At 28.5% G+C, this 21,518-nt stretch overlaps 2 protein-coding genes across 2 annotated transcripts; both read right to left on the reverse strand.

Annotated features, from left to right (window-relative positions):
• Positions 1–120: 120 nt before the first annotated feature.
• Positions 121–16,987, reverse strand: LOC132924743 (uncharacterized). Its single transcript, XM_060989191.1, has 8 exons — positions 16,428–16,987; positions 15,554–15,655; positions 14,754–15,243; positions 14,617–14,674; positions 12,896–14,077; positions 6,482–6,627; positions 5,532–5,749; positions 121–967 (listed from the first exon to the last, which is right to left on the reverse strand). The coding sequence occupies exons 1-8, from the start codon at positions 16,706–16,708 to the stop codon at positions 121–123; spliced, it is 3,324 nt and encodes a 1,107-aa protein (XP_060845174.1). The 5' UTR covers positions 16,709–16,987.
• On the reverse strand, positions 9,784–11,501 carry LOC132926634 (tigger transposable element-derived protein 6-like). The gene is made up of 2 exons (XM_060991008.1): positions 11,352–11,501; positions 9,784–11,274 (listed from the first exon to the last, which is right to left on the reverse strand). The coding sequence occupies exons 1-2, from the start codon at positions 11,472–11,474 to the stop codon at positions 9,871–9,873; spliced, it is 1,527 nt and encodes a 508-aa protein (XP_060846991.1). The 5' UTR covers positions 11,475–11,501; the 3' UTR covers positions 9,784–9,870.
• Positions 16,988–21,518: the final 4,531 nt, after the last annotated feature.

Consider the following 21,518-nt stretch of genomic DNA (forward strand, 5'->3'; position numbering starts at 1 on the left):
CCCCCCGCGGTACCTTTTAAACAATGTTTGTTAAATAAACGATGTGGCGGGGGAGAAGTAATGCCAACGCAGTCCCTCCCCCGTTCACGATAGAAAAAAAAAAAAAAGGTTAGGGTTGGGTTAGGTTAGGTTAGATTGCAGAAGCATTAAACAGTAAGAAGACACCACCCTATTTGAGTAATGAACTACAAATGGATCCATACCAATCGTATGAATTGAGCCTGAGTATGAAGAATTATGCTTGAACTCTACTAGTGACTCGATGGCATTTTTCGTGGTAATTACTAATTCTCGATCACGGTATTCTTGTTTTGTTTTACGTAATACTTCATTACGGTATAATTTTGGCGGTGAAAGTCGTCCAAATTCTAAATCTCCTACGGGTTTTCGTCTCCAATTGCACGCCAAATCACTGGAAAGCTCGATACCAACCGCTTTACGCTTTTCCCCTTTTAATGGCGTTTTACCTGTATGTTTATTTTCTTGTCCTATTGTATTTTTCGTGAGGATTGATATTTTTAATGGTTCGCCCTCATTTGGCTTATCTCTACACCAACCAGTGAGTTGGGCATTGCAACTATCTTCCTTACATTTACCTTCAAATCTAATATAATTTTCACATTGACTTGGATTAATACTAACCTTTGCACGCTTATATATAAAGTTACATGGTAATTTAAACTTTGTTATGAATGTATCATTGAAAACATCAGTCCAAGCGTTAGGTTTAAGTATATTATACTGCCTTGAACTACTTTTTCGTTTATAATCAACAACTGTAGGTAAAATGCTTCTATAAGCGTCATAGGAAAGATCAAATTCAAAAAGTTCTCGTTCAGACTTGGGGCATGAAAATGAAGAAGTTGACGATGATGATGAATAATCATTTTCGTTTAACTTGCCATCGTCTTCTTCAGGACACTGTTTAATACCAACAATATCTTTCAATTTGGTTTGCCAATTGTACCTATTATTGTATAGCATTAAATATATGCTATTTGGATTTATTTTGTAGTTGAGTTTCTTAGCTAAGTCAGACCACAAAGTGTTAGATACAGAAACCAATTTTTCATCTTCAAAAACTTCGTTTTTTCTTTCAACTAGAAGGTTAAACAATAAATCTGCGTCTATACATGGTTTTCTTCCTCTATTATTTACCTATATTCACAAATTACCAAACGAATTATTTCCGCAAAATAACGTATATAAAAAAATTCGAAAAATCGGAAATGTACATGCTGTCGAAATTGAGCTGGTAAATGGATCTGCTGTAGTGACGTCAACACGGCCCCGCCACATAGATACTTGCTTTTGAGTGGTCGTGGGTAAGTAACAAATTTTTTTTTGGTGGTTATAAATTATTACAAATGATATTACATAATTTGACATTGATTGTTATATATTTAAAGTTACGGGGCCAAGGTAACTCACCTATAAAAAAAGCCTAGTGAAATAAAAAATCTAAATTGTTAAAAAACAAATGACGGTCCGGGGGAAGGGTGGCTGAATAAGCGTACGAATATATTAAATAACAATTACTTTTATTACATAATATATATTTTATTAATCATCAATGTACAGCATATTTTTAAGATAATATAATCAGTAACTATCAAAGTATTTTAATTTTTTCGTTATTTTGAGTTTAAAAATATTTAAAAACTATTTTTCAATGGTATTTTACAGTTATTAATATTTTTTACGTTTATTACGGTTATTTTGTATTTTGGGCTTTTCTAACTCATAAGTCATAAGATAATAAGAAAATATAATTTTTAAAATAATAATTTTAAATTAATTATAATTAATACAATTTAAAAAATTAAAATATAATCTAGTTTTTTATTTCTGTTTTCTGCTGATTTATAGATTTTTAAACTGCTACATCAATAATAACTTAAATAAATCATCATAAAAGTAGTGAAAATCGATCACCGTATTGGTTAATCTTAGAGAAACAGTATTTCATATTTTCTGGATTTACAATTTCGGGGATTATATTTACAATTTAACATTTATTACGCTTTGTTGTACATTAGGTGTCTAGAGAGTCACTGTAATGGTTATGTTAAATTTTAATTCAACAATTATTGTATATGAAAAACGATTCTGATATGCAAAATAAAATGTTCAGTGTAACTTATTATCGTTATGAAACATATTTATACATCACTCACCTTGTTCTGCGACCTTTCTGGATAAATAAGAAAAAACTAGAAATTCTCAGCCCTAGTAATCATAATCAGGTTTAGGATTATATAAGCATTAACATATTACTTATAAAATGATTAAGTAATGGCCAAAAAAGTGTGAAATTTATTTCAAGATTCAGAAAACTGAAATTAAAAAATTAATTTTGCATATTATTTACGCAATATTAAGTGCTATAAAATCCCAACCACTATCATAATAAATCACTATAACCGTTAAAAACAGTAAGAGGCAATGTGTAATCATAATTTGTATATAGTATATAGTTCGAATATTATTACATAAACGATAAACCAAGTGTTTGTCTTTTTAACCTTACCTATAAAAAATTTAAATAAAAATCATACATTGTACAATATAAATAAAGTACAATATACCTACAACCTACATATAATATATTATATTATTGATTATTAAATTAAAGTCAATCCTTGTGATAATTTTTTAATTATTTTCTTACTTCTAAGTTTATTAAATTTATATAATTTATAAATAATCAACGACAATTTACCTTTTTTTTGTCCATTTCCCAAACGTGGCAAGCAAATGACCAATGTACTAAACCAATGTTATAATATTGATACGTCCAAAATGAATAAAATAAATTAATTAAAACACAATTCGCAACCACCAAAATTGACTGTGTGTCAAGCACGGTATGATAATATTATGTCTTTTGTTTACACATCCCGCCGATTTGAATCCCACCCGACCGCAACATGTTGCTGTCGGTCAGCGACAGGAATCAACCAGTCCCAACAAAATGCTCTAATATGACCTATGATTAGAAATAATGTGATTTGTTTTTCCGGTCTACCAGGGTGCGCACAGTGTGCTCAAAATATAAAGTGTTATTACTTATTACGCCATATTGTATTGTCTATCTCAGACTCATATTATTTTTCCAATACATACTTTCTTGAAGTAATCGACTTGTTGAAATTGGTGTAGAGGGTGGGGTGAACTTCACAGATCTAATAATGAATAGTAAAAATATTTTTCTTGGTATAAATTGATTAATTTAGCAATGAGACTTACTCACAGTGGCCGTTTTTACATGACTATTGTAGGACGACGTCCTATGTACAGTAGTTACGCTCATATACTAGATTATTGGTCTATAGTTACGCTAGATATCACGTCCAGACACTGTAGGGAAATCGTACATTTTACATAGTAATGTTAGTATAAAACACAGGCGTGCGCACGGGGACACGTGGACGAACACAGGCTCTAAATGAATTTTTTTGGGAATGTTAAAATTTGGGTATTTGGTTATATTTTATTATAATGCATATATTATGATAATATGTTCGTGGATATCATGAAATTAATGAATAATAAGCATAATGTGGAAAAATTACAAATTCCTAAGACTAACACATTTTTAATGACAGAAACAATTAGGTTACTAAAATCATTTTTTTTTTTGATGAAATAATGGCACCTACTCATAAAAAATTTGAGCTTTATGTTTATGCTTTATGTTTTTTTTACAGATTCGTACAGGTTTCTAATATATAAAATATAGTGAAAAATGTGTTGCAATTATTTTGCAAAAATTTGGTATTAGTTGTTGGTCGATACGACAAAGTCGGGGTACCAACTTGACGCACGTGGTTTTCAAATACTGAAAACTGGTTTCAAATGTTTTCAAACTATTTTCAAAATATTGAGGAAGGTTTGGAGTTGATTGGTCAACATGGGGGGAGGATCTGGGTGAATTTGCCCCCCACAAGTAAAAAAAAAATGTATTGCTAAAATGAAGGTTTTCAAATGTTTTCAAACTATTTTCAAAATATTGGTGAAGGTTTGGTGTCGATCGGACAACATGGGGGGCTGCGTGAATTTGGCCCCCCCCAAGTAGAAAAAATATTTTTAGCTAAAATAATAGTTTTCAAATTCTGAAAACCGTTTTTCAAATGTTTTCAAATTGTTTTCAAAAAATTGTTGAAGGTTTGGTGTCGGTTGGACAACATGGGGGGGGCTGCGTGAATTTTGCCCCCCCAAGTAGAAAAAATATTTTTAGCTAAAATAATAGTTTTCAAATTCTGAAAACCGGTTTTCAAATGTTTTCATATTATTTTCAAAAAATTGGTGAAAATTGGAGAAAATTGGAAAACGTGGGGGGGGCCAACTTCACACACGTCAGTTTTAACCTATGGTGCGGTATGGCTGCTTATGCAAGCGTGGTGGTGGTAGAAGTACTATTTCAGAACGCTGCCACTGTAATCGCTTTAGCAGCACATAATGACGGCAAATTCGTAATTTTTTTGCCAAAAACATGCTTTTGTACTTCCAATAGTACTCAGGCCTCGTTGATCGTAGAAACATGGTTTTGGTATCAAAATAATCACGAGAAGTTGTACTAAATATTCTTGGAACAGATTTTCGATATCTAAATTTGCCGATTTTATATAATTTTTTAAAAAAAAGAAAAATTTTACAAACTTCAAACACATAAAATTGGAACGAAAAAAAAATTAAAAAATCTGTTCCAAGAATATTTAGTACAACTTCTCGTAATTATTTTGATACCAAAATCATGTTTCTACGATCAACGAGGCCTAAGAACTATTTAGTGTTTCAGTCGATTTTTTCTACTGTGACGACGGCCTCTTTAGTACCCATTGTCAGAGTGAATATAATCTGATTGGCTGTTTCGTTACAATTCGTAAAATTTTTGTGATTTATACCTAACGTTAAAAAACTTAATACAAGGTTATCCAAAAGTTTTCCTTCAAGTAACTGTGAAAAAAAATTCTAACGTCAATATAGAAAAATTTTTACAAGTGTATGAAATTTAATTTTTCACGTAATTGCGTAAAATAACTATGTATTAAAATTTAAATATAGGTAATAATACAATATATCCTACTAATTATCCTACATGACAAATCATCTCCGTTCAGAATGGTTTGTCGTATACAATGATACCTGTCATTGCATTCAAATTTAACACATCCATTATAGTGACCTAGGTACTCTCCATTTCTACTATACTCACTTGTCCACCCTTTTTTATACTTATCTTTTAATGTTTTCATTATTATTCTTAATTTTGTAATGTTTGTTCTATTTTAATTACTTAGAATATTAGTGCTCCGATTTCACCAACAAGAGATTTCTTCAGTGGTGAGTTGGGTCGTTATACTCGACAATTTTGATTGAACTACCTATTGTTATGCAACTACATATGGCTAATAAATTATTATTATTATTATTAAAAGTATACAATTAAATTAATATTATTCAATCATCCAACAAATGTAATAGAATCTGATATTTTATAGAAAATAATTTCAAACTTTCTTTAATACTTTAATTTAATTAATGTATTAACTACTAATTTTGATTTATCTAATGAACACATTGTACATCGATGATCTTGATTTCTGCGCATTGGCAATATTGTCTTGCGAACACTGTAATTGCTGCCATCTTTTTTACAGATGTTATAGGTAACTCCTTTACTTTGATCACAAACTTCCTGATTTTTTGACTCTTTATTTCTAAAATTATTCACTAATTTTTGTGTCTAAAACGTAGTTAAACAATCGATATAAAAAACTTGCTTAATATTTTACATAATAACATTAATAACTATCATTACAATATCTTAAGTAGTTAAGTAGATCCATCTATGTAAGAGTATATCTACGTTTTCTGAATCATTATAGAAATAAGAACCTAATACATAAAACATAATACACCTTGATTCCTCCGTATGTACTAAAGTACTGAAATAGGTACTAATTAGTTATTAACATTGATACAGAATACTTAATGAATAATAGTAACAAGGGCAGGTTTTTACTGTTTTTAGTAAGGGCGATATAACAAAATATTCAATGCAAGCAATCTCCACTTACCACAAATTAAAATTGTTTTTTAATACTTTTCTCAATTATGCTTTAGCAATAATCCTTAAAAAGTATAATTTAAGTGCATGTACAAAATTGTTCATTGAATAATTAAGTAAAATATATAGGTACCTAATTTAAATGTTTTTTTTTTTACTTTAATATGTAATAAATTAGTGTGGGTAATATAAATTTAAGGACGAATAAAACCATAATATGATTTATATAAATTTACCATTTGAATAAGTACATAACTACATAAATGTAAGTAATTAAGTATGAGTAGTTAATATATATACAGAACTATTTAACAAATAAAGTAACATTTGTAATGGAACTTTGTCAAATAGTCTAGTTACACCTTATATAGGTATAATACACTATGTATATTTATTTGATATACGTACATAACCATCAGCACATCTCTGAAAACAATTTTGTTTAGATTCATCTCTTCTCGATTCTATAACTTTGGTAGCATTATCGTGTTTATTACTCCAGCCATCCGATGAACTATCCAAAAACATGTTCACGAGATCATCCAAAACGCGAGCTATTATACAAACCAGTATATAAATATTAAATTATGTATTTATTCAATATATGCGTGTTAGTTATTCTTTACTTTTATTTAAAAGTTTTGTTACAATAGGTATAGAAAAAAAATGTTGAGTACAATTAGTATAGCAATTAGCATATTGTATACAGTATACAAAATAACAAAATAAATTAGCAGTCTTAATTATATTTATATTCTTCTTATTAATATAAATACATTTTTAGTTCCAGTAAAAAAATAATAGGTATGTTACCCTGGCGCCCCTATGTCAGAATTTCCACTCTAAATTATATCATTACTTAGTAACCTATTCGCAACCGTTCGTAACCACAAATTCGGAAATCGTAACTTGATTTTCACAGCGGAAAAAACATTTTTCTCCTGGGCGTTCTGCGGTAACGGTAAACCAGCACTCCCCTCATAGGGAAATGCATTTATTAAAATCGAAATAGTAACAACCACTGTTTAGTAACCGTTCATAACCACAAATTCGGAATTTGTAATTTGATTTTCACCGCAAAAAATCCAATTTTTTCCCGGGGTTCACTCGTCACACCAGCATCCGCACCCGTATTCTAGAAATATCTACTTGGCCAGTTAAAAATTGAGCCAGAGTTTCGAAATTGTACCGTATAAACTGCAAATTATTGTACAATGACTCTCTTGGCCATTTTAAAATCTGAAATTTTTTGTCTTAATTGCACTTCGTATTATTGATAAAAAAATGTTCACTTTATTTTACTTTACTATTTATTTTATGAATCAAAACATTTTTCAGATTTTAAAATATATTAACACAATTTACTGTGAATTTATACTTAAATTATTAAAACTACTTACCTATAGGTAAATTGTTTAAGAATACGTTAGTCTTTTAATTTTTATTTAACTAATATTCAGCTATCAGATTCCGGACTAGAAATTATCAATTAAATAAGAAACCTATAACTTTATTTCAAAATATTATATAATATCATAAATCATAATATTATTATGACCGGATTTATATTTTACATATTCTTTATACTTTATAAGTGTTCTTTACGTTTGTTAAATTGTATACAAATTCATAAAAAATATGGGAAGAACCACAACAATAAAACATACCCAACTGAAGCAATAATACAAAAATATCGAGCTGAATTAATACGTGAAGATGTAAAAAGTAAGTAATCTTTTATGTTCCATAATTTTAAATAAAAATTGAAGGTAGTTGGTTTTAATTTAATAATAAATAAGGTGCATTTAGTGCTTGGTATCTTCGGAGTACGAAAAACTTTTAACCTACGATTAATAGTTTTCCAGTATATTATATTCTACTGCTTAAAAATGTATTTAATCTTCGTTAATTGGAACTCAAATTATGAAATGTAATTGGTACTTTAGTCAAAATATAAAATTCCAAGTACTTTTAGAAAGCGTCAAGAAGGTGATAAAAAAGTGGTAATTTTTACGAAAACCCAATTTTTGAAAAAATCAGTTTTATTATTTTGGCGTAACTCAAAAATCAATAACAGTTGACCCTTGAAATTTTCACCAAATATTTATAATACCATTTCACAAGATTAATAACATTTTCGAAACATCAATAAAATATTGAATATTAAATAAAATCTGAATTAGATAAAAATAAGTTTAGTTTAATAAAAAATCTAAATCAGATAAAAAAAACCCTAGTTTAATAAAAAAATATAAATAGAATACAAAACTCTAAAGCTACATTTATACATTTTTTTCAAGTAAATTGCAATTAGTTGCTAATATTTTGCATATATTGACACAAGTCCGATAATGGTACGACGAAGTAGGGGGAGGCTACGTGATGTTGCCCCCGTATTGTTTTTTTTATTCCGGCCAGGGGATTTATTTGCAAATTCTGAAAACCAATTTGCAATATTTGCAAATTATTTACAAAATGATAACATTTTGGGAGGGGGCAACTTCACACACGTCAAATAGTTACGTAACATTCTCTTAACCAGCAGAAATCTACGTCAGCAATAATTGTTATATTGAGGGTTACTCTTAAATAGTAAAATACATTAATTAGTTATATACAGGGTGATTCTTTTATCATAAAACACTTATTATTTCAAAAAGTGTTCATATTTTATGAGTTATTCTTATTTAAAGTTTAGTCAAACGAAGTAGTGGACAAACATTTTGCGGGGTAACCCCGTACCACTCCACTCCGCGCAACAAAACTTTAAATACTAATAACTCATAAACTACTCGCCCTAAATTCGATTTTTATGTATCAAAATACTCAGAAAAATATTCTGCTTTAGAATAAGAAATTAAAACTATGTTTTCATTCAAAAAAGTAATAAAACTTAAGAAAATATAAGGATAAAAAATATTTAAAATATAATTTTTTAATAAAAACGTTGTTTTTGAAACTATGTAAAAAAATATTTTCAAAACATGCTTTTATGTTGTATGTTTATGTGTTTTATGATAAAAGAATCACCCCGTATATCATATTATATAATTCCAGAAGAAAAACACTAATCTTCCAATGAAAGAAGTTATTCAAGTGAAGAAAGTTCCAAATGTCACAAAGAAAAATTACAATTCTTAATTACTTGAGGCAACTATAGTAAAAACAATGAAATTGTTTCTATGCTGGTCTTCTATCGTGATGAACATTTTTGGATATGGGACACCTACTACTTCTTCAAGTAGAATAGAAAGCAATTTTAATCATATTAAAAACCGTGTAATTAAGAATGAACATTTACCTTTAAGAGTGGATAAGCTCGTGGAAATGTTATTAAAATATTATAAAAGTGATCATTTTTTATTGGGAGGTCAAAATAAAGAACGAAAATTTGGATTTCAGTGATGAAAATCAATGTAAAAAAAGTGAAGTAACAAATCAGTTTTGTGTGGATGAAAATAGTATTAGATAAGACAGTACAGTGAAACCTCTATATAGTGGACAGCCACGGGGAATTAAAAATTGTCCATTATAGAGAGTTGTCCACTATTGAGAAAACCTCTACTTAGTGGACATTTGCAAAAAATTACTAAATGTCCACTATAGGGAGACACTATAGGAAATTGCAGGTTATATGTACACTGTATATGAACATATACATTGGAATATTAATTTATTATTTATTATGTATGTATATTATAATATAAATATGTATGTAGATGTATGTATATTTAATGTATGTATGTATGTATTAAAAAATTATGTAGTATAAAAATGCTTATAAAAATGTTTAATGATTATGTAAAATTAAAAAAATCTGTAATTTTTTTTTGTGTAAATTTTTTTTGCTCTTCAAAATGAATTTGTAAATTGGCTACCATTGATAATGCGATTTCATCTTCTTTATTTTTAAAATATGTTTTTAAATTATTTATTGTTTTCCAAACTTCTTCAAACGTTGGATTGTATATCGAATCGTCTTCATCTTCTTCTTCTTGTTCTTCGAGTTGTTCGTTTTCTTTTTCACTAAAATTGTCTAGATTACAATTGATTATATCTGATATGATTAATGTATTGTCTTCTGTAAGGATATTATTATCTATAGAAACATAGTCCTCAATTTCGATAGTACTCGGTACAAGTTCTGAGAATAAGTCCAAATTTGCAACATTGTCATTTTCCATTACATATTCTGCTGTATCGAACGAAAAAAATCCCGACTTTTTAAAACAATTTTTGACTGTCTCTGGTTTTATATTTTTTAATGCGGACTTTATCCAAAAAATTGCATCTAAAACGTTTATAGATTTGTTTTCTACATTCTGATCAACTCTAGATAAAATATGACGAAGTAATCGTTGGCGATAATGAACTTTAAAATTTTTAATAATTCCTTGATCTAGTGGTTGGCAAATCGAAGTCGTATTTGGAGGTAGGAATATTAGTTTTATATTTTTTAAGTTTAATGTATCAGGATGTGAACTAGCGTTATCTAGAAATAAAATAATTTTTCTATTTTCCATCTCCATTTTTCTGTTAAAACACATTAGCCAATCTGTCATTAAATCTCGATTCATCCATGCCTTACGGTTAGCTTTCCAATTAACACCTAACGTTGATACATTTACACTTTTGAAACAACGTGGTTTTAGTGATTTTCCAATTATTAACGGAGTTTCAAATTCCCCGATCATATTTACACATAGTAAAACAGTTAATCGATCTTTAGCTATTTTACCTCCACGACAAATTTCGTTTTTTAAACACAATGTTTTATCAGGAAGTGCTCGAAAAAATAAACCTGTTTCATCACAATTGAATATATTTTTTGGTTCATAATCTGAAATTAATGTTTTCAATTTTTCTAACCACTTTTCTACGACACTTGTATCAACAGAGTTACCTTCACCACATATATTTTTAAAAGAAATGTTATGACGTTCTCGGAATTTTTGAAGCCAACCATTTGAAGCTTTAAAGTTTTCTAGACCTACCTCATTTGCAACTTCTCGTGCTTTCTCTTGGAGCAATGGTCCAGAAACAGGTAAATTATATGAACGGGCTCTACAGAACCATTCAAATGTAACTTTATCTACAAGTGCTCCATCCGATGTCTTCGAAAATTTTCTCCTCATATCTTCATTGCCGTTCTCAGCGTAATATTTTTTCAAATTACACGCATCTTGTAAAATGTTATTCACCTGTATTTTTCATTAAATGATTTTTAGATAAATTAAAACAAAATATGTATGTGTTTAAATTAAATATTTAAATTTACCTGTGACTTGCTTATGCAAAATCGTTCTGCTAAAACACGAACACTTAGATTTTCTGTTTCCTTGGTTTTAATAATATTTAATTTTTCTTCTAAGTTCAATCTTTTTCTTTTATTATTATTCATTTTAACGTAGGTACGTGTTCACACAATGTGCTGCACACAACTAACGACCGAACACATAACCGAACCATTAGTAATTTTTCGATTAGGAAAACCATTAAGATAAGATAAAATATGAACGAATATATAACAGATAAATATAGTATTTTTATTAAACGTTTTTGAAATGTACATGTATTGTGTCCATTTATGAGAGGTAATTTTTAATTTGGTACCAGTTTATTGTGTCCACGTCCACTATTAGGAGTGTCCACTACTAAGAGGTTATAACTCCTATTATACGCATACATTTTTGCCGGGGCATTTAGAAGTGTCCACTATTGGGAAGGGTCCACTATTGAGAGGTGTCCATTAATAGAGGTTTCACTGTATTCAAAATATTACTGGAAATGAAGATGAATATAGTTATCAAAACAAAAACAATAACAATAATCAAAATGGAGATTACGATCTTGCTGATTTAAATTACGAGATAAGCAAATATACAGATAATAGAGAAACCGAGTATAGTCAAAATATAAGTATTCGTAATAATGACAATGATTGCAATGGTTAACTTCGCAACAAAGAAGAAAACGGTGATTTAGATTATTTAAAAATCAATGAAAATGATTATTTGGTAGTTGAATTAATTAAAAAAACTAAAAAAATTAATAATACTGAAATTCATACAGAAATACAACATATTAGATCAGAAGCTATTATATTATTATAAATAAAATAAATCTACGTAAATAACGACATGTCTTCCTTGTGCAAATGGAAATCTACCTACCGGATTGCATAAGTGAGTAAGATGCAAAAAATCTATTCACTTGTTTGGATGTTCTGTTTTGATGTCTAGAACAGAAGAGGGTCGTGGAGAAAGAAAACTATGTTTAAATTGTGACAACTTAACATCAGAAGTAGCTGAAAACAAAGCATTTGAAAAATGGAAAAGAAAAGGGAATAATCAAAGCTCATTATTAAAGAGAACGCGTTCTGCTCGTTAGTAAATTGTTCCTCAACCGGGTTTTGATTTATTGGATTCAAATAAACAAAAGTCTTCTCCATCAATTTACTTATTAAAAAATGGTAACAGTTTATTAATCAAGCTGAACTTCAGTCGCTGATAGCATCAGTTTTAGGAATTAATTTCCCTATGAGGGAGGTGCTGGTGTACCGTTACCGCAGCACCCCCGGGAGAAAAATGGATTTTCCGCTATGAAAATCAAGTTACAAATTCTGAATTTATGGTTACGAATAAGTTACTAACGAATGATACAATTTAGACTGGAAAATTCTGACATAGAATGCCAGGGTAATGTACCTAAAAACAATAGGTAAGTACTTATTTTTGGTTTAAAATGTAAATGTTTAACTAACTATTTCTTATTTATTAATTTAACTATTGTAATAAATGGTAATGAAAATAAAAATATTACACTCAAATTCTTTTCCATCCTCGTTCATAACTATAATATGATGTCCGTCATCATCGTCAAAGCCATTATCACAATCTGTATTCAAATCACTGTAACCTTCATCATCAATGTTGTGCGATTGGTTGTCATTATATTTTAATAATTCTTCATCTTTCAATAAGATAGTATCATATTTTTCTTCTAACAAATATTCGGTCACCCTCAAGGTATGTCCACTAATATCCGTCACATTCAGCATTCTGCCTTCTTCATTTACATTATTATTATTATAGCTATTTGATATTCCATTTGATATCGCAGGCGTCGTTTCACCACCGTGTTCTAATAATAATTTGCCACCACTGTCATAATGCGACTTGTAACGATCATCCATTGCTGTACTTCTATGACCATCGTCATTTCTTCCATCATGATTCATGGCGGTCATCGAGTGAATTTTTTCCGCATCCATAGCTGGTCTAAGAGATTCAAAATCAAGAGCATCGTTATTAATAAAATCATTTTCCTTATTGCCGTTGTTGTCTGCTTCGAATGTATTTTCATTATGTAGTTGTTTTGTCGAATCCGATAATTTTTTATTGCCTATCACTGGTCTATAGTTACTATTTTTCCCGTTTATGTACTTGTCACGACCATTTGTGTTATTATGACTTTCATCGTCGGGAATGTTCGAGTTCTTTTCACTTTTTATATTCGTCTCACTAGCATTTTTATCGTCTGCAGGCTTAACGAGAACAGAATTTGATAACATTTCATTGTTTTCAATAAATTTCTTTGATCCATTTATTGCACTAATTATTGATTTTGATTTCAAACCATTTTTAGATTTTTTGTTTGTATTTATTTTTTGTGTAGCTTTATTTAAGTTTTGCAGAGACAATTTACCTTTTACAATAGTTTTTGAAATTTTATTTTTTTGGGGTTTTTGGTTATTTTTACCAAACTTATTCAACTTATTTTTTATTTTCTTCTTGATTGTAGTTTTACTGACTGAACGCCTTACGAGTACATTTGATAACATTTCATTTTTTTCAATAATTTTTTGTGAATCATTTACTGCACCAATTATTGACTTTGATTTTAATCCTTTTTTTGATTTTCTATTTGTTTTTATTTTGTTTGTAGCTTTTTTTGAGTTTTGTGAAGACAAGTTGTCTTTAACGATGGGTTTTGTAAATTTACCTACTTTCGATTTTTGATTAATTTTAACTTTTTTTTGTGTTTTTATTTTAAAACTATTTGTGTTATTTTGATTCGTTTGATTGGTTTTTAAATGTTTTGTTTCAATATCAATTGTTTGATTCTCAACTTTGTTAGATGTATTCTCTTTATTGTCTATTTGATATTCATGATCCGTATTTAAATGTTGATTATTATTAATATTATTAAATTTTTTAAGTTGACCTTTTTTTGATTTTTGGTTAGTTTTAACTTTTTTTGGTGTTTTTACTTTTAAACTATTTGTTTTATTTTGATTCGTTTGATTGGTTTTTAAATGCTTTGTTTCAATATCAATTGTTTGATTCTCAACTTTGTTAGATGTATTATCTTTATTGTCTATTTGATATTCATGATCCGTATTTAAATGTTGATTATTATTAATATTATTAATTTTTTTAAGTTGACCTTTTTTTGATTTTTGGTTAGTTTTAACTTTTTTTGGTGTTTTTATTTTTAAACTATTTGTTTTATTTTGATTCGTTTGATTGGTTTTTAAATGCTTTGTTTCAATATCAATTGTTTGATTCTCAACTTTGTTAGATGTATTATCTTTATTGTCTATTTGATATTCATGATCCGTATTTAAATGTTGATTATTATTAATATTATTAAATTTTTTAAGTTGACCTTTTTTTGATTTTTGGTTAGTTTTAACTTTTATTGCGGTTTTTAATTTGAGTATATTTGTTTTATTTTGATCTGCTGTATTGTTTTTTGAATGTTTTGTTTTAATACCATTTCTTTGTTTCACAATGTCATTCATTGTGTTTCTGTTTTTTAAGCCTTTATTATTATTACCTTTACTGCAGATATTATTTATGGGTTTTTCTAGCCACAGAGATAGCATATTTGCTACAAATATTTGAACCCCTTGTAGAAAATTACCTGGTGAGTTTACTAACACGTATTCGTCGGTAACATCATTAATCTTTTTTAGGATCATTTGTGTTATTTTTCGTTTTTTGGATATCTGACCACTACAAAGTACTTGAACCATATAATTAAATATCAAAGATGACAAAGTTCTGAAAAAATCGCCCTTCCAATCGATTGAATCACATTCTGGATTCAAATTCCTCAAAAAACGACATAACTCCGTTTGTGTGTTTCTGTATTTAGACCATTTCCTGCGTACATAAATCTCAGATAAATATGTAAAAATACGTTATGTACGTTAGCTAAACGTGTATTTAATTATATGTAGCAGTTTTTAGTAGCCGCGTAAATAAAGAAATAGGGCGAATACGGCTGAAGGTTTTTGGTTGGTTTAATACAGCAAAAATTCAACATTACAACAATACTGAGTTTTAACTGAATTCAAGGCACTTTTTTGGTTTTTGTAACCGAGCTAAAATAGTATATGTACGTCAATGTTTTGTGAACCTAATATATTATTAATATTATTAAAGAGTAGATTTTATTATATTTTATACTTACTGGTCAGAAAAATTCACTCTTGAGGGTAATATTTTTGATAATATTATCCTGATAGCTGGAGCTAAACTGTATTCTCCATGTTTTAGAAATTGTTTTACAAAACTATGAGTATATATAAAAAAGATTTTGAATAACAATATATAAAGCTTAGTTCCTTTCTAGATTAATTAAAAAATATAAAATCCTTTAAATACAATTCTAAATAAATGATATAGAAAACATTTATAACCAATTTATATACATTTTTTTGAAAAAGAAGAAAAATATTCTAATAAATAAGTATGCTAAAAATTATTAATATGTATACTATTTTAATGATTATTTAATTAGGTATTTAAACATTAAAAATTAATTAATGTCTCAAATGCCATCTGAATAATGAATTTATTATATTATTAAAATTTTAATTAAACAAATATAATTTATAATATATTCATGTATCAATCGACTATTATTATAATTTAGCCATTAAAACCTATTTAAAAATTAGTATACAATTCAAAAATAACTCGTTCAAACTTTTATTTCATTGGAAGAAGTAATGGGGAATGAGCACTAGTATTTTTAAGTAATTTTTTGTTCGAAATTTCCAGAAAAAGTACGTAGGTTCATATAGTTATATATAAGTTCAAACTTAACAAATAGTTTTAATAGTAACAAGATAGTACTTAAATACCTAAACGAAATTTTAATATAGTATATTTCAAAATTGTTTGTTACCATTTTGTTTTTCATCACAGAAAAAAATCAGAATTTAAATTAGGTTATCCGTATTATTTAAGCATGAAAAAGTGCTGATTCGTGAGAACATTAAAAACGTTACTGTGTTTAAGTTATTTAATTAGATAGGTAATAATTTTAAGATCGAACTCACAGAGGCCACATCGTCGTATTTACTTCAAAGAATGAGTGTTTTCCGGTCTCACGGCGACGGTAATTCAAAGTGATCCCACTTGTTTTCCGACATTTTTCCATTATGAAATTCAAACTACGTGAATGGGTCCATACGTGCCCTTTAGGCGTGGACAGCAATGCCGTATGTTGTATTTGAGACAGACAATTCCGGTTAACTGTGACCATGCCAGTTCGCTTTATTGTTCTCATCATGTTATCATTGTCACAACGTCGTCGTTCCCATAATTTGATGTTCATCATTTCCAGCTATACCTACGCCTAATTACAATGTTGCTGTGAAAATATTATTATTTTATTATGCCTACCGAATAGGTATATAATAGCTGATAAGTTATATTTGTTGTTTTATATTTTTTATCTTTTTTTGCAGTGTGTAAGTTTTACAAGTGAAAATGTTTAATTTAATTAAACTTAAAATTGTATTTTGTCACGTCTTATTGATATAAACTGTTATAATTTCATAACTTGGGTACATAAAATTGTAACCAGGGTGATAAATGCATGAGCGAAAAATTCGTAGCGAAAATCCATACATAATATTCATGATGGCTAGTATTAATTTATAAATAAATATATCTTTTTTTGAAGTTTGATAACGTTGCTTGATTTTAGATAAGAATTGTAAATCATATTATACAATTTTACCATTTACCATAGAGGCATAGACCTATAAATATATAGATTGCACAATATGAAATAGAGAAAGATACGTATGACCACTAGTGTTAAATAATAATAATAATTTCAGATCTATTTAAACTATTCTCCATGTTAGATACTTTAAATGGAGATGATGTAGTTTGATACACTTCAACATTTTTTTCTATACTCAGACATATTTAAAGTGGCATTACACATTTGACAAATTAATAATTTGTTTTAATTATACCTTCAGATTGCATACATGATAGCAGATTACGATCATCAGGTTTTTGGTGCATTTCTTTTACTTGACCTGTTGGGAAATAATAAATTACTGTAGTTTAAGTCTTTATAATAAGAATGAATATTTAATAAAAATGTATTTATTGCTAGGAGCAGTGGCATGTTGATGAGGAAATCGTAAATTAAAAGTAGAAAAACCTATAGTTTCTCATAAGAAAAAGAATTAATTATATTCTTGTACGTACATTGCCTCTTTGATTTGATTACAGCAGGACTACAAATATCATATGTTGATAGTTCTATTGACATTTAAAAATGTTAATTATAAAGAAAGAATGTTATATTATAAATTTAAAATAATTCATAAAAAAATAATAAATTACCGGCTTCATCAAAAGAGTTTAAATCATAAAGTTGTCTTTTAACTTTTGAATAACTACTATGTTTTGGTGAATTTATAGTTTTTTTCATACTTGTATCATTCATACAAAACATTTTATTGTCATCTAAAATGAAAATAATATATATTTTAGCACTTATAATATATTTCAGTATAAATATATATATGTATTAATATTAAATTAAATTATGTCTAGTGAAATGTAATATACAATCAACTTTTAGTAATGACTATAATAATTAATAACTAATTAAGATATAATTATAATATTTACCTTTAGTACTAATTTTGGGGGAGTATAATGGTGGACCTGGAATATTTAATATGCTTTTAGTTTTTTTAACATTGTAACATTCTTCAGCTGTAGACAAATCTGAAGTATTTTCTGCTATTTTTAGTTTCATTCGTGCTTCTAATAATGTAGCTATAAACAATAAATAATAAAATAATATCTAAGGCAAAGTATTAATTTAAAAGTAAGTATTAGGATTAGGTACATAGTTATTTTAAACATAATATTTTATATAAATAATAATATAAACAGTTAAAATTAATTACCAATGTTTTTTTTTAAAGCCCTTGAAGGATAAAAATTGAAATCAAAACTGTTAGGAATTGTACGGCGTTCAACATGTTTTTTGATATTTTTTTTAGGCCAGGCACAAGTATTATCTTTTTTTACCCAATGACTGGGAATAGCTTCAATGGTATTTTCTTCAGTGAAAATTACTACTGTCCAAATTTCTAATAGGTATATAAATATATTAAATTTAAAATTAAAAAACAATATTTTCTATAATCATATATTACATGAATTTTGTAATTTTTACACACATTAAACTAAATTGTGATTAATTACCATAGATTTATTATATAAATATTATACATTATTATAAATATTTATTACTAATACCAACATTTTTTTATATGTAGGTACCTATATTATTGTTAATAGGTAGTTTAAATATAAATTGGTATTCATTCTAAAAAAATGTTGGAGGTAATAATATACTAATTATTAATTAGAAGTAATCATTATTTATAATTAATTAATATGTTTAATGAAAGATAATTTTGAATTATGTAATAATTATAACTTTGAAGATAACTTAAATCATAATATATTCTATTTTAATATTTAATATAATAACATAACAAATATTTAAATACATAATTTAAAAAACTAAGTTTAATGTATTAAAGGAACAGCAATAAGTTTATCACTACAACACAAAATCGTAATTTTTTTTTTGACATCTGTAATGTTCCAATATTTTAAGGTATTTGATAATTGTTTCACAATATATATATCTAGACAAGATGATTTAATAGGAGTAGCAAAGAAATCTTCTTGTTTCTCAAATTGTCTTCCAATTAAAATTACTTTTGCTGGATCATCTTTTGAATGAGCAATATTCACAAGTTTAACGTGTTCATTTTTAAAAGTACAAAAATATGAATCTCCAATGACATAACTTTTTATTGTATAATTTCCTAATACCAAGGACTTATACTGTGGATTTGTTGTATTTTTTAACAAGGGTCCTTTATTATGCTGTCTTAATAGCCCATCAGTTTCTTTTATTTTAGATTTTAATAATTGTCCTTCATTGTACCTCATTATTACTTGTTCCAATGGCTTATCGGGTTTTCTAAGCATACTTTTTATCACCTTCATGTAATTTTCAAATGGAAACGTGCTACAATTGTCTAATGGACCATATTTGTTGTAATCTTCCACTAAATGAAGTAATCCATGAATATTATGGGACATTAAATATTGGCCATAAATCTGTTCAAAGGTTTGAACAAAATAGTTTAAGAGTTTTTGAGCATAGTCTATCAATGAACCATAATTAGGACTTAAAAAAATGATCATAGCAATATTAATATACCTTTTAAAATAACTGGGCCTATATACAACAAAAATGTTCTAAGTTCAGTCGCTTTCCAGCGAAGTATATCTTCTAATTGCCTGGGTTTTCTAACAAATTCACAAGCAAAACTTGATTTCAAGTTTAAAGTTAATTTTGACAGTTCTTTAATTTTCCATGACGGTAACCTCGCACATAATGGCCCTTTCATCCATAATAAAATCAATTTTTTTGTAACACCAAGACATACCAGGTGCATGTAGTCAAGAGAAAAATTATTAACAATATCTAATCCAGGAATTTCAGTAACACATGAGTTAGTAATGGAAGAGAGGTGGTGCCTATTTTGTGATCTTGTTAAATATCCAGCGTGAGTCCTCTTGTTAGGTCTTCTATTAGGTTCACAATATGGAAAACACACTCTATTTGATTTGTATTCGCCTTCAATTTCACAACGTGAACAGGAAAAAAAACTATTATGAGACTTAATTCTCAAAATAAATGCTTTTACTGGTGTATCGCAACAGAATACATCAATAATGACTTTATATAATTTATTTTTAATTAAAATGCCATTTTTTTTTTTTTTTTTTTTTTTTTTTTTATTTAAAATATAATTACAATCTATACAACAGTTTGGTACAATAAGTAATTGAGATGAAGTATTTACATATCGAGAATAACAGATGGGGGAGGGCACTCAGTAGTGCCACCCGACAGATTAAATTAGAAGGTCTCTAGGCCAGGAGCGTTTTAAACGTCTCTGGGGGTTATCAGGGATTGTTAGAGAAGATATGCGTTTTATTAATGGATTGTAGTGTTGGATTAATTTGGAATGAAAGGAGACGTAGTGAGACTTTGTTAATTGAGAGAGCAATGGTATATTTAGATCTTTGTGCAGATTATTATTTGTGATAAACCATGGAGCAGAGACAATTTGCCTCAGACAGATAGACTGGAATGCCTGGATTGTTCTCGTGTTTGAGGGTTTGGCAGAGCCCCAAATCTGGATGCCATAGGACCAGACAGGTCTGATGATGGTTTTGTATATTAATAGTTTATTTTTTAATGATGTCTTGGATCTAAGAAGTGGGCGGAGTAAATGGAGTCTGGAGTTGACTGTTTTTCTTTTTGTTTTAAGGTGTTGGGCCCATGTGAGGCGCCTGTCAAAGATCAAACCTAGGTATCTTATTGTCGGGGTGATTGGGATTTGGTTATTATTAAAAGATACAGAGGGGCAGTCACCTGGTCTAAGAGAGAAAGTGATAAAGGATGATTTAGCTTCATTAATTTTGATCTTCCAGCGGTTTGACCATAGTTGAATCGAGTTGAGATGATTTTGTAGTCGGAGAGATACTACCTGGGGGTCATGGTTTGAAGCCAGGATTATTGTGTCGTCAGCATATGTACCCAGTGATGTATGAAGAGAGGTCGGAGTGTCGTGGGCGAATATAGAATATAAGAAAGGAGCTATGTCACTTCCTTGAGGGACTCCAGCTAGTATTTGGAAGTTTGACGAGTAGCTGTTGTTAACGCGAACACAGAAGGTGCGATTTTCGAGGTATGATTTTAAGAGAAGGAAGTAGGGGGCAGGGAGGAATTTTTTGAGTTTGAAGAGAAGTCCTTCATGCCACACCTTGTCAAAGGCCTGAGCCACGTCAAGGAGTACAGCCGCACAGTAAAGTTTTGATTCCATGCTGGTAGAGATTAAGTCGACAGTGCGGTGGAGTTGGTGGATGGTGGAGTGCTTGGACCTGAATCCAAATTGATGGTTTGGGATGATGTTGAATTTGTCCGATAGTGGAAGTAGCCTTTTGAGGAGTATTTTTTCAAAAATTTTTGCGAATGTGGGGAGGAGAGAGATTGGTCTATAGGAAGACGGGATATCAGG

The sequence above is a fragment of the Rhopalosiphum padi genome, chromosome 3 (genome assembly GCF_020882245.1).
Source record: "Rhopalosiphum padi isolate XX-2018 chromosome 3, ASM2088224v1, whole genome shotgun sequence".
In the NCBI taxonomy this organism is placed as follows: Eukaryota; Metazoa; Arthropoda; class Insecta; order Hemiptera; family Aphididae; genus Rhopalosiphum; species Rhopalosiphum padi.

Bases quoted from the DNA above. Each gene is read 5' to 3' on its own strand.
- LOC132926634 (XM_060991008.1), bottom strand. From the start codon at position 11,474: ATGAATAATAATAAAAGAAAAAGATTGAACTTAGAAGAAAAATTAAAT. The intron at 11,275-11,351 runs GTAAATTTAAAT...TGAAAAATACAG, and splicing joins TTTGCATAAGCAAGTCACAG to GTGAATAACATTTTACAAGA.
- LOC132924743 (XM_060989191.1), bottom strand. From the start codon at position 16,708: ATGATGAACATCAAATTATGGGAACGACGACGTTGTGACAATGATAAC. The intron at 15,656-16,427 runs GTGAGTTCGATC...ATATACTCATAG, and splicing joins AATACGACGATGTGGCCTCT to TTTTGTAAAACAATTTCTAA. The intron at 6,628-12,895 runs GTAATATTTTTA...TTTGTATAATAG, and splicing joins GGATGGAAAAGAATTTGAGT to CTCGCGTTTTGGATGATCTC.